General features: G+C 43.2%; 1 protein-coding gene across 3 annotated transcripts in view; it reads left to right on the top strand.

Annotated features, from left to right (window-relative positions):
- LOC308293910 (suppressor of tumorigenicity 7 protein homolog) overlaps positions 1 to 27022 on the top strand; it is a 68528-nt gene that overhangs the window by 39582 nt on the left and 1924 nt on the right. For 2 of the 3 annotated variants that reach the window (XM_080736567.1, XM_080736569.1), the window contains 12 exons: positions 2088 to 2247; positions 6117 to 6171; positions 6588 to 6703; positions 8415 to 8490; positions 12093 to 12247; positions 12402 to 12499; positions 13069 to 13183; positions 14933 to 15005; positions 17058 to 17160; positions 18683 to 18833; positions 20935 to 21027; positions 22369 to 22511. In XM_080736567.1, coding sequence (XP_080592693.1) covers positions 2088 to 2247; positions 6117 to 6171; positions 6588 to 6703; positions 8415 to 8490; positions 12093 to 12247; positions 12402 to 12499; positions 13069 to 13183; positions 14933 to 15005; positions 17058 to 17160; positions 18683 to 18833; positions 20935 to 21027; positions 22369 to 22511 — 1338 coding nt within the window. The remainder of the gene's footprint in view (positions 1 to 2087; positions 2248 to 6116; positions 6172 to 6587; positions 6704 to 8414; positions 8491 to 12092; positions 12248 to 12401; positions 12500 to 13068; positions 13184 to 14932; positions 15006 to 17057; positions 17161 to 18682; positions 18834 to 20934; positions 21028 to 22368; positions 22512 to 27022) is intronic. The other variant, XM_080736568.1, reaches the window with a different exon arrangement.

Raw genomic sequence — 27022 nt, 5'->3', positions numbered from 1 at the left:
TCTCCCCCGTGGGCCATTGGCCAATTTGCGTAGGCTGCTTGGAAAACGGACATCAGTTCCAAAGATGCTCTGTGAATAAATTGCATATCTTCAAGCCAATTAGTGCTTGTAGATGCCAATGTTTAATTTGTGTTCAGGGGCGTGCGTGCATGTGTTTCTCTCTCTCGCTCTCATTTGGTTGTACTGTAGTAGTGAGGGTAGTTAGATAATTCCTATCAGTGATCAGATATTGCATGTCGTCTCAAGGAGAAGCAGACAAGATAAGAGCTTTGTCAAATGGTAGCCTGCTCACCTCATGAAACGCCACTCCTTATAATTGGGGAGGGGACTGTGTGTGTGTGTGTGTGTGTGTGTGTGTGTGTGTGTGTGTGTGTGTGTGTGTGTGTGTGTGTGTGTGTGTGTGTGTGTGTGTGTGTGTGTGTGTGTGTGTGTGTGTGTGTGTGTGTGTGTGTGTGTGTGTGTGTGTGTGTGTGTGCTTTTACATTTGTGACCTACTGAGGACCAGATTTCCTCACAAGTATAGTAGAATTGGAAAAAATAGACAATGTGAGGACCAATAGTAGGTCCTAATAAGGGTTAGGGATAGAGGTTAGGGTAAGGCCACAGGACTTGCATAAAAATGAATGGAAGTCTATGTAATGTCCTAAGTACAGTAGGTCACAAAAACGTGTGTGTGTGTGTGTGTGTGTGTGTGTGTGTGTGTGTGTGTGTGTGTGTGTGTGTGTGTGTGTGTGTGTGTGTGTGTGTGTGTGTGTGTGTGTGTGTGTGTGTGTGTGTGTGTGTGTGTGTGTGTGTGTGTGTGTGTGTGTGTGTGTGTGTGTCACCCGCCAACCTGAACCGACTTCAAACTCTGACCCTACCCAGTTCTCTCCTCCTTGTGCTCTTCGGACACACTGAGGTGATGTCTTCATAAATTAATTCATCATATTGGATTTGGAAGTATTGCCACTACCATATTCCATACATGTTGCACACGTCAGCATTTTATCCACAACGAGCTCACAGCGGGTTGCATTGCGTGATTTAACATCAGAGCCGCAGTAGACGTGTGATATACAAACTTTATGCTGCATATATTTCACTGCAGTTTTCTTTCTTTCTTTTTTTTAAAACTAGTTTGTCGAAATCTACCAGCACGCAACTTAAAGCCATACTGTGTAAGATGCCCAACTAGTGGTCATTGGCCCTATAGCAAACCGCGGTCGCGTCCGCGTCTTTCGGACGTTTTTCGTACCTTCAGACCCCCGCGTCTGCCTCCACCTCGCTGAGATCTATCTTTTAAGGGGTCCCTTGTTCCTGTGCGTTCAGTAATTCCAGAGATACGGACTCCTTCACCCTGCCTGGTAGGCGAAATTACCTAGAGAAGGGATGGTACAAACGGGCGACAACAAATATGGCTGCCATAGCGACCCCACTTCAAGATGCGCTGTGATTGGCCGGCAGTTGTATAACCCTCGCTGTGATTGGCCGGTAGTGTGATGACGCAATTTTGGCGCGAGATCCGGTCCACGGCAAGGATCTCAGTTTACATACAGAGAAGGCTTTACAGGCTGAAATTCACGGCGCGGATCTTCTAAAACTTTTGTGATTTAATAGTTAGGAGAATTTTAAGATTTGTTTTATAAAAAAAGTTACATAGTACAACTTTAATACATTAAACTCCTGCAGCACCCACACACGTGCAAATGTGCATTCGCAGCCACTGTTCCCCACTCTCTCGTTTGGAAAATGGTAGCAATTTTATTTTTGAACATTTTGAATAGGCGACAAAAGTAATAATGAATAAAGCGCATAAATGTTTTTCTACTTTTAGAGTTGAAAGTCGCCGTTGCGTCGACATATGACAACAGCATGTAAAGTTCCTTTTCACACAAATGGCTCAGGTGTTCTGTATTTTTCCCTCTCTCTCTCTCTCTCTCTCTCTCTCTCTCTCTCTCTCTCTCTGTGTGTTCTTATTTCCCACCTCTCCCCCTCAATCCCTTACTATCACTCAATCTCTTTCATATCCTTCTCAAATCCCTCTGTCACCCTGCACTCTCTCTCTCTTTCTATCTTTACCCCCTGCCCCATCCATTCTCCCCTTGTAGATTTTTGAGTGGTGGTACTTCAGGAAGTATGGCACCTCCTTCATAGAGCAGGTATCCGTGAGTCACCTTCGCCCCCTGCTGGGCGGTGTGGACAACAGCTCCCCCACCAACTCCAACACCAGTAATGGAGAGGCCGACTCCAACCGGCAGAGTGTCTCCGGTAAGAGTTGCCGATCAATAAAAACATTGTTTGTTGAATTCGATTGTAGGAAAGTCTGCAATGCTGTCGCTAGGTGATCATGTGGGGCCTTTGTATAGAATGACTGTGCAAAAGGGACGTTACCGATATAAGTAGCAGACATTGAGATTGACTCTCGAATACCTGGGAACAAGCAGGTTATAGGAAAGCCTTGGCAAAGGTGTTTCTTTATGAGAAAGCTTATATTCATTTCATACAATATTGATCACACATTACTTGCCTTATTTCAAATAAAAGCTTAATATAAAGCATTAAACCTATTGTATTGCAGCCCTTGGCAGGACCTCTGTCAGTCCAAAATCAAAGCAAACATAAAACATCAGTATGTCAAACAAAAACTGTCTCAGTCTGACAAACTCACTTCCAAAACCAACACCACCAGTGACGAATAAATATTGGACTTCCTGTAGCTTGAAACATGCCGAATAATCCTACTAGTTCTTCTGTGCAGTGAATGATGGCATCATGACAGCGCTTCAAAATGCCTGCAGCAAAATTAAACGGGATTGAGAATCAATGTCTCCCCTGCAGTGTCAAATTATTCAACTTGCACAAAACATGACGCTAAACTTCTGAAGCCGTGCATCATGTAAGCATCAAGAAAGCCTGATGCCCACTTGATGATCCTGTTGTGTGGCTTATGCATGCTTGGTTATTGATATTCTAGTCTAAATGTTATCCCTGTTAAACATCTGTAAATGACTGACTTAAAAGGATAGTTCACCCCCAAATTGTATTTCTTTCTGTCGATTACTCACCCCATGGAGACTGAATTCAATGGGGTCAGTACTCAGTAATCGATGGTTTTTTGCTTATGTTACGGGGGCTCCTGTCCTGTGTAAGGCTGTAAAAGTAAAGTGGCATATGATGTTAACCATGATTTTAAAACTCTATAATGTTGGGGTCAAAAAAAGAATCATATGTAAGTTGAGACAGAAGTGTGTAAAGTAACATCATCTGCGCCACACTGCTTGCCCCTGGAAGAGACTGTAGTGTTCAGTATGTAGCTTATTCCAATGATTGCACCCACAGCCTGCTGACATACCACGTGACAATAATGTATTGCTCCATTAGATTGGTACTTTACTGAAATGTCAAGGAGCAGGAAAAATCCAGACCTTGCACCGTAATTTGGTTAGAAATGGAATAGAGGCATAGAGAGCTATAAATGACTCCATGTACGATTACTGAAAAGCTCTATCAGACAGCTGTTATTTCCCACTATGTTTATCCATAACAAGCGGTGCTCCGGTGGGTGAATGGTTGTCTGTGAACCGGCCATATGGCTGCAATGTCTTTGATTTGATTCCAGACAGAGCTCCTACATTGAGGAAGCACTGATAAATATATTCAGGGAACGTACATTACATGTGTTTATGGGACATGTGAATGTAGAACGAGCAAAACTCCCCCCCCCCCCCCCTCTAGAATGACGGGTGCGCCAGAGAAGACTAAAGCCCCTATCAGAGTCTGCGGTGAAGAGCCTACCACTGCAAATTTTAGGTGTAAAGCTATCCACCTAAAGTGAGAAAACAAGTGGAGGCCATCATAGTCAGTCACGGTGAAGTCCTATCACTGTGACTTACTGGTCTAGATCGACCAATCAGTGAACGGGGTGATGGGTCGATCTGTCTGAAGAAAACAGAGAGATGTGTCGGGGTTCGCGGTGGATAGCTCTTCACCGCGAGTAATGACGTAATGTTGTAGTTTTATGACTTAATGTAAGGTTTTAAGACTACACCGTGGTGGATAGCTTATTGATTGATTGATTGAAGACTTTATTAGAAGTTTGCATAGGAAAAGGTACAGTTTCATGACGGTACAGTTCACTGGTACAAGGATTACTAAAAGGAGATCCATGAAAAGACTAAGCTTATTTCCACAGGAAACCATTTAAGTATCTCATTGAATGATAGACGAATAGAACACAGTACTATGCAGTAGATATGTAAAGAAAAGAAAAAATGAGAGAACAAAAAAAGAGTCTAAACAGTAAGTAAGTAAGTATATACAAAGAAGGGGCAGGGGACGGGAGGGATTATCACCGCGGTGCCTACTATGATAGGGGCTTAACACACACCGGCTGCGGGCGGCGCCTCAAAACATCCTCCCCATTATTTTCAATGAACCTACCCACACCGGCGGTGTCAGACTCGCGCAAGCGTGCGTCCACGCCTCACCTGCAGCTCCGATACGTCATGTTCTATTTTCCAAGCGTTGCCGCGCGGTGAAAAATTTCCGCGCTGTCCACAGCCGGTGTGTGCTCCGCTTAAGGGCTGATCAGTGTAGAAGCACTGTCTTCAACTGCAAATAAAAGGTTTAAAGAGAATCACAATGTTTTGGTCAAGATAGGAGAGAGAGACAATCTTAAATAGGCATGTGTCCATGTAGGTTGGACAGCCTATTTAAGATCACCTCTCCTCTGTAAGAATTCCCTCTCATCATTCCCCCCCAACCCCCCACGAATCTCCTTTAAGTTAAATAACTTACAATTTAATTTTCGCTGTCTGATGTACCTGCCTTTTCATTTTATTATTTTTTCATAACACGTTCACTTGCAGTGCATTGTATTTTAATGTACAACAAAATATGTTTTGATTCATTGACTGATACACACCACCAAGTCAGCCAGCAGACCACAAGCCCAGCTCACAATATCAGAACAGTAGTGTTGAGTTGTGCCTCATCTTGCTGACCGCTGCTCAGTCCCTTTCCAGCTGAAAACGTATCACTTCTTTAGATTCCGGCTAAAATGATACGACGTATGATTAAGATACTAAGTTAACTAAGATAGATAGCCCTGGTCTACGTTCTAGAACGCCTTTGATTATAGACAGTTCTGGTAAATTACAGGCAGCCTGGGTACGTTATTAACTGCCATAGTGGATAAACAGTTGTGGTACATTATTAACTGCCCTGATAGAAAGTCTTGGTAGATAAGGGGCACAGTGGTACAGTCAGTAGCGCTGTCAGCTAGAAGGTCCTGGGTTTGATTTACTGGGGACGTGTTCTCTCCTCCGCATCATCAGTGCCCATACCCTAGGTGGGGTTGGCGATAGGGCCTTTCTGTGTGGAGTTTACATGTTCTCCCCGTTTTCCCTAGGGTAGATACCCTCACAAAAACATGCAGTAATCCTGGTCTCTATAATGCCTTCACCTGGACATCCGGGGCGCCTGATGGAGGGGAAAAGGAACTGGTTGGAATAACGTGTTCCTTCCACACGCCATGTCATACTGGGGAAACTCTCCCCTGTCAGATGATAAGAAGCGGCCCGATCACTCCTCATGTACTGAAGGAAGCATGAGCTCAGTCCGGGGCCCTCCCCAGGTTGGCAGAGGGAAGGTAGTGCCCAGGATTACAGCTTAGGCATTGGCACTGGGTGAAAAATAGGTTACAAAATTGTGTGATTTAAAAAAGGAAGAAAGTCTAGGTGGATAGACAGTATTACAGGGCAGAGAATTACAATATTGTTGAATTATGTGATGTGTTTGCATGAGCAATAAGTCAACATGGAGAAACCAGCTATATATATAACGTCCATCTTAGTGATTCATGCAGAGTGTTTCATAACGTGAAACAAGCTTACAAATCCAAATAAATTGAGCATTCATTCCATGTGTCTGTTGAGGCCGACCCTTCTGCCCTGCTGTCATAAGACAGACCTGGCACGTCATCCCTTTGAACTGTATACTTTATCCTTGACATTTATCCCCAATGTTGTTCCCTCATATCTCTCTCTCTCTCTCTCTCTCTCTCTCTCACTCTCTCTCTCTCTCTCTCTCTCTCTCTCTCTTTCTCTCCGTGTCTCTCTCTGTCTCTCCTCTTGCAGAATGTAAAGTATGGAGAAATCCGTTGAATTTATTTAGAGGAGCAGAGTACAACCGGTGAGTGACGGGAGCTGAGACCTGCATGTAAAATCACTTCCCAAGATTAGCTTTTGTGCTCTCTGCCTCTTTCTGTCAGTCTCTCTATCTTACCGCTGCTGTGATATACTTTGTTTTGTTTCTCTATCTGTCCCCCTCAGTTCTGTCTCCAAGAGTTTTACTATCTTTCCCTCTAAAAGCACCTGTCATTAATTCTCTTGCTGGGCTTGTATAGTCAAGATGCAATCTCTCCTCTCTGTTCAGTCTCTTTCTTTCTCTAATCGAATTGTATCATACTGATCTTTCATTGTTCCTTTCGTCCCACATTCCTTGTTTGCTTTTTCCTTTGTCATTTTAGCGGAAAATTTGATTAGTGGTAATTTCATGATGTGTGTGTGTGTGTGTGTGTGTGCGCGTGCGTGTGTGTGCGCGTGCAGGTATACCTGGGTAACGGGCAGAGAGCCGCTGACATACTACGATATGAACCTGTCGGCTCAGGACCACCAGACATTCTTCACCTGTGACTCAGACCACCTCCGCCCTGCTGACGCTAGTAAGACACACGCACGCACGCACGCACAAAATAATGTTTAATATTCATATATCATATCGTCACTGTCGGGCAGAAACCTTGTATCTCCCAAGTTTAAAATGTGTACGTTCTTTCCCAAAGTAAAGCCCTGCGTCGTCATACAAGGCCGTCGCTCAAAATGTGTGAAAACAGCAGATCTACAAGCAGACAACACCAAGCGGTGCGAGGCGTTGTGTGCTTGTAGATCGGCTGTTTTCACTAGTTTAAATCATTTTTAAAATGATAATGCAAAACGAACGGTTTTGGACATACAAGGTTTTCACCCGACAACGACGATATATATATATACTAGTGCTGTCCAACGATTAAATATTTTAATCGCGATTAATCGCATGATTTATCTAGTTAATCGTGCGATTAATCGCACATAAGTCATACGTTTTTATCTGTTCACAATGTACCTTAGAGGGATATTTCTCAAGTCTTGTATACCCCTATTAACATGGGAGTGGAAAAATATGCTGGCTTTATGCAAAATTATGTTAATCCTTTATTGGAAATCAATTAAAACCCCAAATAAATCATAGTGGTACTGCATTAAACTGGCGGCAGCAGATGGGTATAAGGATCTGCTTAATTTACTTAATCTAAATGTACTTAGTAATATGAGTACTGTAGTAGTTTGTTGATTAGTTTTGTCACAATGAAAAAACATTTTAGAGGTATTAACTCATTGAGTGCCAATCCCGAACTAGTTCGGCTTTATTAGCGTATCGTAGAGTGCCGATCCCGAACAAGTTCGGCTTTTAAAAAAAAAAAAAAAAAAAAAAAAAACTTTGATTTTTTTTTTTTTTTTTTTTTGACCCCATCAAATCTGGTGAACATGATTTCAATCGCGATTTTGCATGTTCCACCCCCATACAACCCCATCTAACATACAGGGCAGCCATTTTTGTTTACATTACATGTAAAACATAATGGCGATTATCTCAAGAATGCCTGAACGGATTTCCAATCGGATTTTTTTGTTTGAAAGCTGTGAACAAACTGCACAAATCCACTCCAATGCAATCCAGGATTGCATTGGATTTTTTAGAGCTCATTCTTCTCTGTTTTTTTCCCATGCATGAGGTGTGCAAGGTTTAATCATGGCTAAGTTGACGAAAATAAGGCTTCTAAAATGCTTGGTAGCCAATAGCTAACTTCAAGCTAACTTCATCCTCTTCCTGTACATGCACAAAGGAAAGTGTTCAGGCAAGTAGGGCTTGGGCTCCAGGGCTTGGGCATGCATTACCAGCATATCTCTATTATTCTCTGGTCACTGGGCGCCCTCTAGTGGTGATAGGCTGGCACTCAATGAGTTAATAAAATAATTAAAATTCAATAAATTGTCACTGTGCAGATCATTTGGGGACCTCCCAAAAATAATTGTTGTAATGTTGAAAACCACTGTCCTAAACCACGGTTAGGCCAAATGGCTAAAATAAATAAATATGCGATTAATTGCGATTAAAATAATTAATCGCGATTAACATAGCGGTGAGTTAACTGCGATTAAATGAGTTAACTTGGACAGCCCTAATATATACATACAGATGGGATGGTGACCGCTCTGACTGTGTGTGTGTGTGTGTGTGTGTGTGTGTGTGTGTGTGTGTGTGTGTGTGTGTGTGTGTGTGTGTGTGTGTGTGTGTGTGTGTGTGTGTGTGTGTGTGTGTGTGTGTGTCTACAGTCATGCAGAAGGCGTGGAGGGAGAGGAACCCACAGGCTCGTATCTCTGCAGCACATGAAGCTCTGGAGCTAGAAGAGTGAGATTTATTTTTCTCTGTATTTGTATTACAAGTACCGCAGTCCAACAAATAGCCTTCCTCACCTGCCAAACAAATCCATCCTGTATCTGTCACCTTTAAACCCTTTATGTTGTTCTGGCTGCCAGACAGTCACAAAACAATGCATACAGAGTCAGTGGTTATGGAGGAGATGGCCTGCATACTGTATGGCCTAAAATTGAAACGTTAAAGAGAAGCCAAGTTCCCCATAATCGGAACATTTGGAAGCACATGTAGTCGTAAATTGGAAAGTGAAGTAGCTCTGGGAACGTGGGAAGACCTTTCAGGGTCTTCCTGCTGTAAAAATGCCATAAGAATTCTATTCCATCCTCACTTTCAAGCTGAGGTCGCACACACACACGCACACACGCACGCACGCACGCACGCACACACACACACACACACACACACACACACACACACACACACACACACACACACACACACACACTGCCCTGTTTCACTTTCGCGTTATTGTAGCATGACATTTGTGGTAGTATACTGTATGCAATAAAGGTGGTCCCCAGAAAAGATGCACATCTTATTTTTGGTCATGCTGTATCAAAGGAGTCCAAAAACACACCATACGTGATAATAGTCATCATCAGTATAGTGCTGCTGTCGGGCCTCTTATCTCCATTTTAACTTTTTTAAATCTTTGAAACCTTTTTTTATAATAGCCACTTGAACCCTAGCGTCCATATTCTGAGAGCCAAAAAATAGCAGATCTACAAGCTCACAATGTCTCGCCCTCGGCAAAGACGTTTGGTTTAGAGGGGAAAAAGAGCAGACTAAGTACAGAGTGAAAATGTCAAGTTATGTATTGACGATTCAAGTGGCAAAATATCTGAAAACACAAATTGACATGAATCCAAAATACACTGATAGCTGGGAGGGAATTCGTAAATATTGGGCACTTGGTGACAAGTTTTTGATTTTTGGTATGGTGTTAGGTATGGGTATAAGGTTTTCAAAAACCATCGCAAACAAATTGGGCTCGCCCCCTAGTGGTCTGTTTGCAATGAATCAAATATTCGATACATCAGTATATGGTTCAAACCCCAAATAATTGATGAAAGAGATTTTTCAATGGATTCTGTTACTATTGGGTATGATAAACAACATACTAATAATTCAGGAAAAAATATCTACCGGAAAGGCACCATTTTCAAGATGGCGTCCACGATGGCTGCCGGGAGCTGAAAATGCCTATAAACTGGGTTTTAACGTGTAAAAATTCATAATAAATCTGCACTTGGTGAAGAGTTTTAGATTTTTGGTTTGGTGTTAGGTATGGGTATAAGGTTTTCAAAAACCATCGCAAACAAGTTGGGCTCGCCCCCTAGTGGTCCGTTTGCAATGAATACAATAGTAGATCTGTCAGTATATGGTTGAAACCCCAAATAATTGATAAAAAAAGATTTTCAATGGATTCTGTTACTATTGGGTATGATAAACAACATACTAAAAGTTTATGAAAAAATAACTACCTGAAAGCCATCATTTTCAAGATGGCGTCCACAATGGCTGCCGGGGGCTAAAAATGCCTATTTAACGTGTAAAAATGCATATAAAATATGTACTTGGTGAAGAGTTTTTGAATTTTGGCATGGTGTTAGGTATGGGTATAAGGTTTTCAAAAACCATCGCAAACAAGTTGGGCTCGCCCCCTAGTGGTCTGTTTGCAATGAATCAAATATTAGATAGGTCAGTATATTGTAGACCACTAGGGGGTGAGCCCAACTTGTTTGCGATAGTTTTTGAAAACCATATACCCATACCTAACACCATGTCAAAATGTAAAAGCTAGTTACCAAGTGCATATTTTATATGAATTTTTACACATTAAATAGGCATTTTTAGCTCCCGGCAGCCATCGTGGACGCCATCTTGAAAATGATGGTTTTCCGCTAGTTATTTTTTCCTAAACTTTTAGTATGTTGTTTATCATACCCAATAGTAACAGAATCCATTGACAAATCTCTTTTATCAATTATTTTGGGTTTCAACCATATACTGACAGATCTACTATTGTATTCATTGCAAACAGACCACTAGGGGGCGAGACCAACTTGTTTGCGATGGTTTTTGAAAACCTTATACCCATACCTAACACTATACCAAAAATCTAAAACTCTTCACCAAGTTCAGATTTATTATGATTTTTTACACATTAAAACCCAGTTTATAGGCATTTTCAGCTCCCGGCAGCCATCGTGGACGCCATCTTGAAAATGGTGCCTTTCTGGTAGTTATTTTTTCCAGATTTTTTAGTATGTTGTTTATCATACCCAATAGTAACAGAATCCATTGAAAAATCTCTTTTATCAATTATTTGGGGTTTCAACCATATACTGATGTATCGAATATTTGATTCATCGCAAACAGACCACTAGGGGGCGAGCCCAACTTGTTTGCGATGGTTTTTGTAAACCTTATAACCATACCGAACACCATACCAAAAATCAAAAACTTGTCACCAAGTGCCCAAAGTTGATGTTTTTTGACGGATTCCCTCCCAGCTATGACGATTGTGCTGTCAAACAATGTCCAACAAAAGGTTGTGGGGGTCCCTGCTTCATCTCTCTCTCTCTCTCTCAACTAAGGGGTCCTTGGCCTGAAAACGTTGAAGACCCCTGCTCTACCTCATCATATTTCGGTGTCAAAGAAAAGTCGCTAAAACAGGGCAACGATGAGAGACATGCGAGTCACATTGAATGAACGAAACAAGGAGGCGTGAGCGTGACGTATAGGCAGTAGAATGGACGTGTTCTTCTGTGTGTCTGCACTACAAAGGCTTCCACGCGGGCTGACGTCTCAGAGAGCGCGAGGGGATTCGGGAGGGTCTTTGATCTGCCAGAGTGTAGTGAATAATATATGGACTTTAAAAAGTGCTTTTCAAGATGGCGAAGTCCCCCATCTGTCATAAACAAACTCGGCAAACACAGGAGGAGACCGGGGAGGAAGTTATAAGCCCATGAATAATTCAAGAAATAAATCTGTTCTTAAAGATGGTTCTTTGTTGGAAGGAAGGTTCAAATCATACACCGATAGGAACACCTGTGTTTTGGACGAGTAACGCCGAGCAGAGAGCTACAGTATTATGTACTCCTTTCTTCCTCTCCCGTGTCTCTCCTGCTCTCCTCTCTAGGGATGGGACACTCACGATAATAATCGTACCGTGGAGATTTAATTTATCGTGATATCGTCCTCCGTCTTGCACTGGGATCAATTCACCTTTTATTTGCCGGGCTGCATATCCGGTACCACTTAAACCCTCTATAATTGGTAAAAGGTACTTATAATAGGTACTTGATAGTCTTTTTTCACTCTATCAAATGTATTTGCCAAAAAATAGCCGATCAACTTGTAGATCGGCTATTTTTTGGCAAACGTTCTGCCCCAGGATAATGGATTTTGATTATCGCGATAATATCGTAAACCACGATTTCTTTTGTCACAATAATCGTGATATGAAATGTTCATATCGTCCCATCCCTAGTCCTCTCCTCTGCCTTCTTCTTTTCTGGTCTTTCTTCCTTTCTCATCCTCCTCCTCTCCTGTGTGTGTGTGTGTTTTAGTTGCTCGACGGCGTACATCCTGCTGGCAGAGGAAGAGGCCACCACCATAGTGGAGGCTGAGAAGTTGTTTAAACAGGCTCTAAAGGCTGGGGAGGGCTGTTACAGACGCAGCCAACAGCTCCAGCACCATGGAACACAGTACGAGGCCCAGCACCGTGAGTATGCACGCACGCACACACGCATGACATTGTGTTGGGTGCGCAAACTGCGCCTGTGTGCTAAGATTGCTACACATGTTGCTCTTACTTTATGCATATTTCGTGTGTGTGTGTGTGTGTGTGTGTGTGTGTGTGTGTGTGTGTGTGTTAGGAAGAGACACCAATGTGTTGGTGTATATTAAAAGAAGACTGGCCATGTGTTCTAGAAAGCTGGGCCGCACACGAGAAGCAGTTAAAATGATGAGAGACGTAAGTACACAGCATGCTGAATGGAACACACACACACACACACACACACACACACACACACACACACACACACACACACACACACACACACACACAGTCTCATACTGTATGGACTTACTTCTCATTTGAGAGTTCCCGTCTCTCTATTTCTCTCACATGTGCACACACTTCAATGCATTCATGAGCTTATTGTGGTCTAATTTCCAGTGTTACTGTACAGCCATTGTAACAAACTGTGCTAACAACTGCTAACAATAAAGACAGCATTCGACCTATGTGATGACACTAGTGCACTTTCTTTTTGTGTTTTTTCTTCTGGCTGATATTGTTTCCATACTTGTGTTTAATCAAACTGTTATTATTCTGATAACAAACCTAGTAATTCATTTTCCAACATGTCATTTAATCAACAACTTATAATAACTGCCAATGCTTTTATTTCCCCACTTGTTACTAATAGTCAAAGCTTTAGTTATTATTGTTAGCTGGCCATGTGCCCTCTATGTATGTGTGAGTGTGTGTCGCCCCCTGTCTGGTATTACATGTAACAACAGTTGTGTGTTTTCCAGTTAATGAAGGAGTTCCCTCTCCTCAGTATGTTCAACATCCATGAGAACCTGCTGGAGTCACTGTTGGAACTCCAGAACTACGCTGATGTCCAGGCTGTACTAGCCAAGTACGATGGTGAGACACACTCACACACACACACACACGCACACACACACACACACAGACACACACGAATACTGACACAGACAGTATACTCACACACAGACACACCAAAATGACTGCAGAGACTTACACAGGCATGGGGCAGCGGTAGCCTAAAGCAGGGGTCTTCAACGTTTTCAGGCCAAGGACCCCGTAGTTGAGAGAGAGATGAAGCAGGGACCCCCACAACTTTATCATAGATTCCATATAGTTTAATCGTTTGACAGCACAATCATCCATGTATTTTGGATTCATGTCATTGTGTGTTTTCAGATATTTAACCACTTAAACCGTCAATACTTTATAAGCTTGATCTTTCACTCTGTACTTAGTATGCTCTTTTTCCCTTCTACACCAAACCTCCTTGCCGAAAATACTATAGAATAATCGAGGCGTTGTGACCTTGTAGATCTGCTATTTGTTGATCTGCTATTTTTGGCAAAAGTTCTCAGAATACGGACGCTAGGGTTCAAGTGGTTAACATGAAAAAGGAGAAAAAAAGGTTGAAGACCTGTTGAAGACCCCTGGTTAGAGGAGCGCAAGGTTGCCGGAAGGTTCCTGGTTCGATTCCCTACCCAGGCTGGCAGGAGAAATCTGGATGAATGGTGGCCACTCACCCCTCCCCAACTCCGCTGAAGTGCTCTTGAGCAAGGCACTGAACCCGCAACCGGTTTTAATGAGTGTGCATGTCTGTCTGAGCATGTCTATACTGTATGTGCAGGGTAGAGATCTGAGCATGTCTATACTGTATGTGCAGGGTAGAGATCTGAGCATGTCTATACTGTATGTGCAGGGTAGAGATCTGAGCGTGTCTATACTGTATGTGCAGGGTAGAGATCTGCGCGGGACTGATTTTTTAATCCCATTACCGCCCGCTCCCACTTGATTTCTGACCAATCCCGCCCGCCGCCACAATGATTTCATTTTTGACCGCCCGCAGACAATTCCTGTCCGCAAAAAAACAAATGATTTAGTCCCACAACTATTTGCGTCAGGTCCTGCAAGTAGTGTACTCCCGCTGCAGACCTCTAGTGCAGGGCTTTGCTGGAAATGAGCAGCTAGATAAGGAATAAAATAAAATAAATGCTGTGCACAAACAAACACACACACACAAACACACACACACACACACACACACACACACACACACACACACACACACACACACACACACACACACACACACACACACACACACACACACACACACATTCTAAATGGTAAACAGGTATTTGTTTGTTTGACTCATTTTTGATTCATTATTATGGTGAAACATTTCTACGGCACACACGCTTCAGACAACCTTTCCAGTCTCACTCAGTCATTGTTGGCGTTACACAAAGGTTGCCCAGGTCAGTGCATGCGTGTTGTTGTGGTGAATGTGTAACACTGGAGCAGAGACATAAACACTTACTCAGCTAACATAAGAAACACTCAGCTGTTGTATCACATTGACGAGTCACACCAGATCACATTCAACTATTAGGTAACTGAACGACTCCTCCAACGCGCTCACGTCCCCCGCAGCCATGAAACCCAAACTTTTAACGCCACATTCTGCTCAATTTTCTCCCACCTAAGGTCCCCTCAGGGGGGTCCACAACATTCACCCAGCCCAGCCCAGCACCCTCCCTGTCTGCTCCCTACGAGTGTAATTTCAACCCTGGTGGTGGTTCACTAAGAGAAACACCCATCACATTGCTTTGTGTGTCTCATCCACAGATATCAGCTTACCCAAATCAGCAACAATATGCTACACGGCTGCCTTGCTCAAAGCCAGGGCGGTGTCGGACAAGTGAGTATCGCTTTCCCCTCGGCAGAGAGAGGGGCCCGGGCACACCGAGGCCCCCGCTATTTAAGACTGTGGGCAGTGATGGAAAGTAAACTAAGTAGATTTACTCAAGCACTGATACTAATGATATACTTATGATATATGATTGACCAGATTCCTTCAGTGCTCCATACCAGTGTATTTTCTGTTATTGTGGGCTTTGGCTGAAAATAGCAAATCGACGAGTTTGTCGATCTGCTATTTTCTGAGAAAGCTTTCCCCACAATACGGATGCTGGGGTTTAAGTGCTTAAAGGGGAAGACCACCCATTTTCAATATTGAACTATGTCATTAATACACCTTAGAGGAGTTGTGTGGAAATAGAAAAAAAGTTCCCCCCCTTCTGTGTTGCCTAGAACTGGAAGATTGATTTTGGGGTTTGTATTGTAAAGTACAATGGTGTGATGTCATCAAGTTGTACTTTACAATACAAACCCCAAAATCAATCCTCCAGTTCTAGGCAACACAGAAGGGGGGGAACTTTTTTTCTATTTCCACACAACTCCTCTAAGGTATATTAATGACATAGTTCAATATTGAAGATGGGTGGTCTTCCCCTTTAAGTACTTTTACTTTACTTGAGTATTGATACTTTATACTTCTACTTCACTACATCATCTCAGACGAGGCAAATATTGAAGTTTTCAAAGATTTGAGTACTTTCACTTTTGTACAGTACTTATATTTTCATAGCAATACTTTTATTCAAGTACAATTTTGAATACAGGCCGTTTACTTGTAACAGAGTACTATATTGTGAAATTACTACTTTTACTTCTTCCACCACTGGAGGTAGGGGGGGGGGTAATATCTTGTGTGAAACAGAGAATGGGTTGAGCGATAGTGTTGTCTTTAAATGGGCTGGGAGTAATTGTGCCTTTTCTTTTAAACGGGCTTCCCCTCGGGGGTTCATGTGTCGTGAGATGTGACTTTTTTCCTTTTTTTTGTGTCTGTGCTGGTCGCCTGCAGGCGCGTGTATGGGGTTATCTGTGATTCTCAAAACAAAAGCACACACAGAAATATAATATGTGTAGAGTGGTTGAGATTTTTGTGTATGTGCTGAGATTGTCTTAGTTACTTTGACACACAAACACACATATAGAGAAACAAGTCTACTGTATATCTGAGTCACACACGCACACACCTTAAGTGCGAACCCCAAGGGGTGTATACTCGGTCTCCTCCTGTTTTTTTTCCCTCTAGATTACACCAAGTCTCTTTAGCGAATATAGCCGATCTACTTGAGTTTGTATGTTGGCTATTTTCGCTGAATTTTTTCTTCTTATAACATAACAACGTGTGTGTGTGTGTGTGGTGGAAAAAGTACTCGCATGTTTTACTCAAGTAAAAGTATCAATACTGCAATTTAGAAATACTCTGTTACATGTAAACGGCTATTTTAAAATATAGTATAAAATAGGGCTAAATTGGCTAATGTGTGTTTTATAATATTATAATGTATATCTGTAACTATAATATAAGTAACTTGTAACTAAAGTTTTCATCAACAAATAAAAACTAGGGAAGGACTAGTGCTCAGGTGTTACGCTCTGAAAATAGCAGATCTACAAGCTCACAACCTGTCACACTGTAGATCTGCTATTTTCAGCATGAAACCAAGTGTAAAATCAGACATTACGACGCCATCAACACCTGCCAATCTTTTTTTCTTTTTTTTGGTTGATAAAATCAACTGTAGATTCAGTCAACTAAAATCTTATGATATTTTGTCGACTAAAACTAGACCGACACTAAAACATTTCAGATGACAAAAATATGACTGATACTAAATGACATTTTATTCAAAAGATTGTGACTAAACTAAATCAAACTTTGCCATCAACACTGTGTGTGTGTGTGTGTGTGTGTGTGTGTGTGTGTGTGTGTGTGTGTGTGTGTGTGTGTGTGTGTGTGTGTGTGTGTGTGTGTGTGTGTGTGTGTGTGTGTGTGTGTGTGTGTGTGTGTGTGTGTGTGTGTGTGTGTGTGTGTGTGTGCGTGCGCGTGCACGTGTTGCAGGTTCTCTCCAGAGGCAGCGTCGAGGCGAGGGCTGAGCACAGCAGAAATGAATGCTGTGGAGGCCATCCACAGAGCTGTGGAGTTCAACCCACACGTCCCTAAAGTAAGACCCACCGCCCACACTGCCATCACCCCATAGTGATACTGTATATATAGCCCTTACATGGGCAACTGGCCCACCTTCACTTAATGCGGCCGTAGGTTAATACTGGAATACTGATATATTATTGATTTCAGCTGCTACTATTCCAAACATGACCTGCTTTCATTCTGTCTATAATAGTAGCTTAATGACTAGTATAGTCGTATTAAATGTTCTTTTATGTCCAATGTGGGTATTTGTATTTAGGTTCATAAAGTTAACATGAGTATATAAATAAATGCGTTTGAAATTAAATCAAAATGTTACATTTCAGTGTTCCAATAAAAAATAATTCAGGATTCCAATTCAAAAGAAGCAAAAATTAAAACTATTTTTGCTTCTTTTGTATGAGATACCAGAATGACAAAGTTGGACGTAGCAATATGCAATGTGGCCCTCTGGAGTAAAGGTGGAAATCTAGTGGCCCTCGCCATCATCAAAGTTGCCCACCCCTGATATAGCCGATATCTCGGTGCATCCCTAGTTGTCGCAGAAACTGTCCAAGCCACCCCGAATGGCTGTTGTTTCAGAACAACATTAAAAAGACACAAGGCAGAACGCGTACCTTCCCAGAGACCACTCAGGAAGTTATCTCAGAACCCAGACAGTAGTTTGTTCCATAGCGGAGGCAATAAAACCCCTTCCTGCAGTGAAGAACTGCACAGCCACAGTGCACTGAAATGCTGACATGAAGCAAAGTACAGTGAGAAATAAAGATTGGCTGCAGAGTGTTTCACAGTCATGCTGTCACAATATACTGTACTGAAGTTAATGTGCCACTGTACTGGACTAACAGTGTAGACCTGGGGTCTTCAACCTTTTCAGGCCAAGGACCCCTTAGTTGAGAGAGAGATGAAGCAGGGACCCCCCACAACCCATAGATACCATATAGTTTAGTTTCGTCGTTTGACAGCACAATCATCAGTGTATTTTGGGTTAATCTAAATTTGTGTTTCCAGATATTTAACCACTTGAACCGTCAATACCTTTCGCTCTGTACTTAGTCTGCTCTTTTTTCCCTCTACACCAAAGCTCTTTGCCGAAAACAGCCGATCTACAAGCTCACAATGCCTTGGCTAAAGTTCTCAGAATATGGATGCTAGGGTTCAAGTGGTTATTATAAAAAAGGAGGGGAAAAAAAGGTTTCTATCACTCAAAGATTTGGAGGACCCCCTGTAGTATCTCTGAGGACCCCCTATGGGTCCCGGACCCCCTGTTGAAGACCCCTGGTGTAGACCAATTTCTCAGAGCGGCAACCATAACTGCGGTGTCAAGCGGTACTGCTTCGCACAGCGACACCACAGCTAAACGTTGTACCATATTTAAAAAGTGAATCTCATCTCGTCAGCTCAGATGCTAATATACAGCATCATCTTCTACTCGTGTTTGTATTTCTATTTTGAATAAACAGTTACTAATTATTGTTCTTTTCTCCCTCTACTCTGTTTCTCCCCCTCTCTCTGCATCCTCATCTCCTCTTCAGTACCTGTTAGAAATGAAAAGTTTAATCTTGCCTCCGGAGCACATTCTGAAGAGAGGTGACAGTGAGGCCATTGCCTACGCATTCTTCCACCTGCAGCACTGGAAGAGGGTGGAGGGAGCTCTCAACCTGCTGCATTGTACCTGGGAGGGCAGTGAGTGTCCACACTCTCACTCACACACACACACACACACACACACACACACACACACACACACACACACACACACACACACACACACACACACACACTTGCATATCGTAACCTCCTACAGCAGGGGTCTTCAATGTTTTCAGGCCAAGGACCCCTTAGTTGAGAGAGAGATGAAGCAGGGACCCCCACAACCTTTTCATAGATTCCGAATAGTTTCATTGTTTGACAGCACAATCATCCATGTATTTTGAATTCATGGAGGGACCCCCACAACCCATAGATACCATATAGTTTCATCGTTTGACAGCACTATAATCGGTGTATTTTGGGTTCATGTAAATTTGTGTTTCCAGATATTTAACCACTTGAACCGTCAATACTTAATAAACTTGACCTTTCTCTCTGTACTTAGTCTGCTCTTTTTTCCCCTCTACACCAAACCTCTTTGCAGAAAATAGCCGATCTACAAGCTCACAAGGGAAGGCGTTGTGAGCTTGTAGATCTGCTATTTTAGTTCTCAGAATATGGACACTATAGGGTTCAAGTGGTTCATATAAAAAAGGAGAAAAAAAAAAAACTTCTATCACTCAAACATTTGGAGGACCCCCTGTGGTAACTCTGAGGACGCCCTAGGGGTCCCGGACCCACTGTCCTACAGTATCTATATATTTTAACTTTTTGTGTTTTTTCATAAATGAACACCCTACTACACAAAAGCAGCAAAAGTAGCAGATCGACAAGCTTGCGGATCTGCTACTTCCGACAGAGACGATATACACAATGGCACGCACGCACGCACACACACACACACACACACACACACACACACACACACACACACACACACACACACACACACACACAAAGATGTGTGGAGGTACTAAATTAGCCTACCGGCAGTGTTCATACGAAGTTGTGCGCTGATCAGTCCTTTGGATTATGAAATTAGCTCTGGACCGTCACACACACTCACAGACCCCCATAGGGGCCGTGTCCACCGAGCCTCTATTTCCCGTCTGAAAACGCTACGGCGCTCGTCATAAAATACCTCCAAGCGCCTGAGTAGAAAATATCCTGGCTCACAGCAAGCAGATGAAAATGCCACACGTGAGCGAGCGAGCGCACATTAAACGCTCAGCGCCTTCATGTGGTTAATTACCCATCTCTACTCTGCCAGACAAGAGGACATGACATCAATGGAGTTGAGCTGCGTTGTGCAGCTCTGAATGAGAGCATGTGTCTGCAGACTCATCTGATGGTGTTTCAAGTTCAGACCCTGTGTCGCTACAGTACCGTGATGGAACTTGGTGACAAGCTTACCGTTCAGCTCTCACGCTACGCTCAAGGCTTGTTACGTCTTTGAAGCCATCGCTCACAGCCAGCTGTAACATGCGAGCAAAGCAGCACAAAGTCACCAGCCACATAACACCCACATTATCGCAGGGAGATGAGCTTTTTATTATCATTTTAACAGCATGAACCCTACCCTGGTGTCCTTATTCTTGGGAAACATTCTGCTAAATAAAATAGATATATATATATTTGGTGTAGAGGGGGGAAAGGAGGCGTCTAGTATGTATGTACGCTAGTGTTTAAATGGCTAGAGAATTTTTGTTCATGTTTACCGTGTAAACGTTTAGGAGTCACAACCCTAATACAGTATCAGTACACACACAGCGAGGAGCACGCATACCCACACATAAACAAGCATGTATGCCCACAGGCAAAGATATAATCTTACTCACTTGACAGTTGATACCTTACACACACACACACACACACACACACACACACACACACACACACACACACACACACATATACACACACACACACACACACACAATCTCACTAAACACTTCAATGATTTGCATCTTTACCATTATTGTGTGTGTGTGTGTGTGTGTGTGTGTGTGTGTGTGTGTGTGTGTGTGTGTGTGTGTGTGTGTGTGTGTGTGTGTGTGTGTGTGTGTGTGTGTGTGTGTGTGTGTGTGTGTGTGTGTGTGTGTGTGTGTGTGTGTGTGTGTGTGTGTGTGTGTGTGTGTGCGTGCGTGCGTGCGTGCGTGCGTGCGTGCGTGCGTGCGTGTGCGTGCGTGTGTAGCATTCAGAATGATCCCGTACCCGCTGGAGAAAGGTCACCTCTTCTATCCCTATCCTATCTGCACAGAGACGGCTGACAGAGAGCTGCTACCAAGTAAGACACAAACACATGCACACACGCGCGCGCACACACACACACACACACACACACACACACACACACACACACACACACACACACACACACACGGCCACTTTGCAGTTGATGAGATAATACCTGTAGAGTCAACCCTCCCGTTTTTCCCAAGATTCTCCCATATTTTACCCTTCTCTCCCGCTGTCCTCCCGTTTAAATATTCTCCCGTAAATATCCCGCCAAAAGGCTGTTTTTGCTGAACTGTGGTTGGGAATATTGCGGGAAGTCCCGAAGTGGCCTTTTGTTTTCCATTACTGGACTGCATTGTTGTTGAGCTGTTTATGTTTCCAACACAAATGACTTCACCGCCATCAAAATTAATCCCATCGACTAATTAATCATGAGAGAGAGAGAGAGAGAGAGAGAGAGAGAGAGAGAGAGAGAGAGAGAGAGAGAGAGAGAGAGAGAGAGAGAGAGAGAGAGAGAGAGAGAGAGAGAGAGAGAGAGAGAGAGAGAGAGAGAGAGAGAGAGAATATCAGTAGAGTTGGTTTGCCCTCTGGAAGCACATTAGCTGGATTAATTTGGCTCAGGGCACGCGCACACACACACACACACACACACCTCCCTACTCCTGCTGGTGTATCCACTGCATCATGTCTCTTGGTGTTCTTCATCAGCTGACGGATGTTGTTGTTTACAGCATGTGTGAAAAGTAGTAGCAGTTAAGTATGGTACATGACCCTTATGTGAGATGCAGAGAGATGTATGCATGATTTGAGTCCTCTCTGAACAGTGGTGGTGCTGTGTGCGTGCGTGCATGTGGTAGACACACAACGGCGTACAAACCTGATCAGACGTCTGCGCAGGACAGGCTGCTGTTTGCATATGACAGCTGTACACCAGTACACCATTCCCCATACAGTACGGTTGTGATTTTGTGAAGCACTGACCTGAGAACAGTAACGGCCTCACACTTTGTTTCCTACTGTACATGAAACTGATTTGAGCTGAAATCCTGACTGCCTGTAGCTGACCCTGGTACTCTGTGTTTCTGTGTTTTTTGTGTGTGTGTGCGCCTGTAATGTGTGTATGAGTGTACATGTGTTTGTCTACATCTGTGTGTCTGAATCTCTCTCTCTGTGTGTGTGTGTGTGTGTGTGTGTGTGTGTGTGTGTGTGTGTGTGTGTGTGTGTGTGTGTGTGTGTGTGTGTGTGTGTGTGTGTGTGTGTGTGTGTGTGTGTGTGTGTGTGTGTGTGTGTGTGTGTGTGTGTGTGTGTGTGTGTGTGTGTGTGTGTGTGTGTGTGTGTGTCTCTCTCTTTGTGCGTGCGTGCCGTGTCTCTCTGTGTCTATGTGTGGAAGCAGTGTTCCATGAGGTGTCAGTGTATCCCAAGAAGGAGCTTCCCTTCTTCATCTTGTTCACGGCCGGCCTCTGCTCCTTCACCGCCATGTTGGCGCTCCTCACACACCAGTTCCCTGAACTCATGGGAGTCTTCGCTAAAGCTGTGAGTATCCATCCACGTGATGCGCTCACAGCGTCTGTTCTGCGCCCCACTGTAGTTTAAACCACTGGTTCTTAACCTGTAGGTTGGGACCCCCAGATGATTAACCCTTTTAGGCCTGAACACATTATGACGCAATATTTGATGCTTTAAATATTAAAAAAATAGCAGATATACAAGCTCACAGCTGTAGCTTGTAGATCTGCTATTTTTGAAAAATCGTGAAAATTAGATTTTTGACCCGATTACATAAGTGTCTTTTGAATCCTTCTAAGATTTTTTGAAAAACCGATGTTTGTATGTCAACAATCTGGCCAGCCATCATCAAAGAAAAGGTCCTTTTCATTTACCTGGAGCTCAGTTAGTCTGTTCTTGAGAGACTACTATGTCAGTGGTTCTCAAACCTTTTCATGTGAAGGGCCCCCAAAATGATATTTATTTGGCCACGGACCCCCATTTCAAAATATCTAGTTCCAGGGACCACCCAGAAGCAAAATTTGAGTTACAACCGTTCGCTTTGAAAATACATATATTCAAAGATTTGCACACATTTTCACGACTTGTTCAAAAATAGCAGATCTACAAGCTCACAGCGCGGCACTCGGTGCCGCGCTGTGAGCTTGTATATCTGCTATTTTTCACTGGTTAAAGCATTCAATAATTTCTAGGCCTAAATGGGTTAAGGAGTGTTTAATACCTCTAAAATGACAAATTAAACATTGGCCAAATTGTCAAATATTAGAGGCAGAGATTGTGAAAATAGACGATCTACATTCTCAAAACGCCTCATGTAGATCAGCTATTTTCACAATAGAACCGTGTTATACAAAATGTAATGCCTCAACTCTTAGTGCTCGTCAGGGTGGGGGGGTTCGAAGTTAAAATATGATTCTTTTGGGGGTCGCGGCCTGAAAGGGTTGAGAACCACTGGTTTAAACGACAGGTAGAGAGCACAATAATAAATAAAAAAACTTGGCGCCCCTATGGACTTGGCATGTGCCGTCCCTGTTTGATCAAATGCCACCTGTGCATTTAGCCAACCTGCCCTAGACTGTGATAACCAACCAGCTGATAGCTAACACTGACATTCACCAGATCAACTCAAATGTATTTCCGCTGTGTCCTTGAGTTGTTATCTGCTGCGGCGATGTCCAGCAGGTACCAATACAACCTTTACAAAGTTTACAAGCTACACAGGGTTCCCACGGTCATGAAATTCCTGGAAATATTTTTAAATTAGATTTTTTTTCCAGTACTGGAAAAGTTTTGGAATTTATCAAGGGTCCTGGAAGGTCCTGGAAAAAAATAACTATGCATTGTCTTTCGTCGTTGATTTTGTTAATACTGAAATGACAAATTAAACATTGGCCAAATTGTCAAATATTAGAGGCAGAAATTGTGAAAATAGCTGATCTACACGTGAGCATGTAGATTTGCTATTTTCACAATGAAACCGTGTTATACAAAATTCCTCAACTCTCTTCAATTATGATTATTTCGGGGGTCACGGCCTGAAAAGGTTGAGAACCACTGGCATACACTACCTGTCTTTGGGCATTGCACATAGGAGTAAGCGACTCGTTATTGAGCTGGATTATTGTTATATAGTCCTGGAAATCGGGTTAAATTTTCTGGAAAAGTTTTGGAAATGAATTGGTAAAGATGTGTGGGAACCCTGTGTACAGTAGCACCACAGGAGGGCTCTCCCCTGCACCCTTATACTTCCTCCACCTCTTCATCTTTTCTCTTCCTTTCTCCTCACCCGTCCTCTCTTCCTCCCCTCTCCTTCTCTACTCCTCTACCTCAGTGCTTCTCTAGCATTTCCATGTCAAGGACCCCTAAATTGATATGTATTTGGCCACCGACTCTCATGTGAAAAGATTTTGTGCCAGCGTGTCCAATAGAACAAGGGTTTTCAACAGGGGGTCCGGTATATTAACCACTTGACCCTAGTGTCCTTATTCCGAGAACTTTAGCCAAAAATAGCAGAAACAACGCCTCACGCTACGAGGCGTTGTGAGCTTGTAGATCGGCTATTTTCGGCAAAGAGCTTTGGTGTAGAGGGGGAAAAGAGCAGAACTACAGAGTGAAAGGTCAACTTTATAAAGTATTGACGGTTCAAGTGGTTAAATATCTGAAAACACATTGATATGAATCCAAAATACACTGATGATTGTGCTGTCAAACGATGAAACTATATGGAATCTCTCTCTCAACTAAGGGGTCCTTAGCCTGAAAACGTTGAAGACCCCTGCAATAGAAGATTTCTTAAAGTGTTTTGAAATGATTCAAGATGTTTTGCTTTGTTGAAAATGGCAGCTTCCCACTGAGAACCGCTGCTCTACCTCACGTCCTCCTCCTCCTCTTCTTCTTCTTCTCACCTCCTCTTCGTCTCTTCACCTCCTCTCCTCTTCCTCTCTTCAGCAGCCTGTGGTTAACCCATTTAGGCCTAGGATTATTGACTGCTTTAACTATTGAAAAATAGCAGATATACAAGCTCACAGCGCGGCACCGAGTGCCGCGCTGCGAGCTTGTAGATCTGCTATTTTTGAAAAATCATGATTTATTTTACAAGTCTTTGAATATATCTACTTAAAGGCGAACATTTGTAAATCAAATATTTGCTTCTGGGTGGTCCCTGGAACAACGTATTTTGAGATGGGGGTCCGTGGCCAAATACCTGTAATTTTGGGGGTCCTTGACATGATTTAGAGGAAGGATTTAGAAGTCGGGTCAAAGATCGGGTCAAAGATATTCAAAGACTTGCACTCATTTCCACGATTTTTCAAAAATAGCAGATCTACAAGCTCGCAGCGCGGCACTCGGTGCCGCGCTGTGAGCTTGTATATCTGCTATTTTTCTAAAGTTAAAGCATAAAATAAGGGTTAAAGTGGTTCAAATCTAATGCGACTCGGGCGCGTTCCAGGTATTTGAGAGTTAAGTGCTGTAGGAATGTCTGAGCTCATCCTCTCTCTCTCTCTGATGTGACTATCAGTAGATCTCATCTCCTCTGATAGCAGGAGCGGTTCATAGGGTGGTGGTGTTCTGTTTTGGTTGGAGCACTGAAGCACCACAGAGAGCTGTTAGCACACACACAGACGCATCACATTCTCACTCTGACTGGTTGTTAGCCTCAGTTCAAACGCTGTGCTTGTGGATTTCCCTGAAAACTGTGTAACCATGAGAACACATTTTGTGATTATCTCAGTGTACAAAGTGGAGGTGAGCTCAGCCAGGAGGCTCCAAGGCTCCACAGCCTGCCTTTGAAGTCAGAACAACACGCATCTTAAGTTAGAGGTGTACAGTAAAAACAGTACACTTCACTTGAGCTCTGCAAATCAGATGTACGGTTGAACTGAATCACTGAGCAGCGGAGATGTTATTTCATCAACGAAATGTGTAAAATGAGGGTTTTTATCCAGTGCATAGATGTGCTAAAGTCTTTAAGGAAATAACATATTCAGCATGGAGAAAAGCATCAAATCGATTAATCCACAATCATCTGACTAAAACCAAACCAACTAATTGATGGCTAATCATCTGCGGGAGTAGCCCTAAGACATACTTCCATTGGAGTGTTTTAACATTAGACAATTGCATTGAGGTCTCCCAACTTCCTACAAGATCTTGAGGCCTGTAGTCTCCTTTGTTGCGTGTCAGAGTGGTTCTGTCTCTCTTCCAGGGACGTGCTGGCCATTGGGAAAAGCGGGACAACTCCCGAACGGCCGCTTCATTCCCGGCCGGTCCAGGCCGGCCATTAGGAAGCCCTGCTTCATCATACAAGGCCGTTGCACAAAAGTAGTGAAAACAGCAGATCTACAAGCACACAACGCCTCGCACCGCGAGGCGTTGTGTGCTTGTAGATCGGCTGTTTTCACTAGTTTAAATCATTTTTAAAATGATAAATACAAAACAAACGGTTTTGGACATACAAGGTTTCCACCCGACATCGACGAACTATAACTCATGTACAGTAATTGGCCCACTGGCTTGTTACTTGTCATGATCTGAAATGGCAAATCTTTGAGTAGCAGCAGCGCTATAGAGAGAGATCTCTCTCTATAGCGCACAATGAGGGCCTCTGCAACTCTTTTTCCCGGGCTGAATCAGGGGCCCAGCACGTCCCTGTCTCTCTTCTACCACTTCATGGCTTTTATCTGACAAAGTGAAGCCTCCATGAACCTGCCATCCCTTTGACAGAGCCCCTATCCCCCCTCAGAGCCTGTTGCCAAAACAGTCCATGCCAGAGGACGGGGTCTGGGACTAGGACGCTGAGGGAGACAGCTCTCATATCTCTCAAATACCTGGAACGCGCCCGAGTCGCGTTAGCTTTTAACCACTTTAACCATCATTGTATGCTTTAACCTTAGAAAAATAGCAGATATACAAGCTCACAGCGCGGCACCGAGTGCCGCGCTGCGAGCTTGTAGATCTGCTATTTTTGAAAAATCGTGAAAATGTGTGTGCAAGTCTATGAATATCTTTGACCCGATCTTTGACCCCGACTTCTAAAT

Source organism: Nannobrachium achirus (genome assembly GCF_963921795.1).
Source record: "Nannobrachium achirus genome assembly, chromosome: 11".
NCBI classification, from domain to species: domain Eukaryota; kingdom Metazoa; phylum Chordata; class Actinopteri; order Myctophiformes; family Myctophidae; genus Nannobrachium; species Nannobrachium achirus.
The sequence above is the reverse complement of the archived record's forward strand: the minus strand, read 5'-3'. Positions and strand labels throughout refer to the sequence as shown.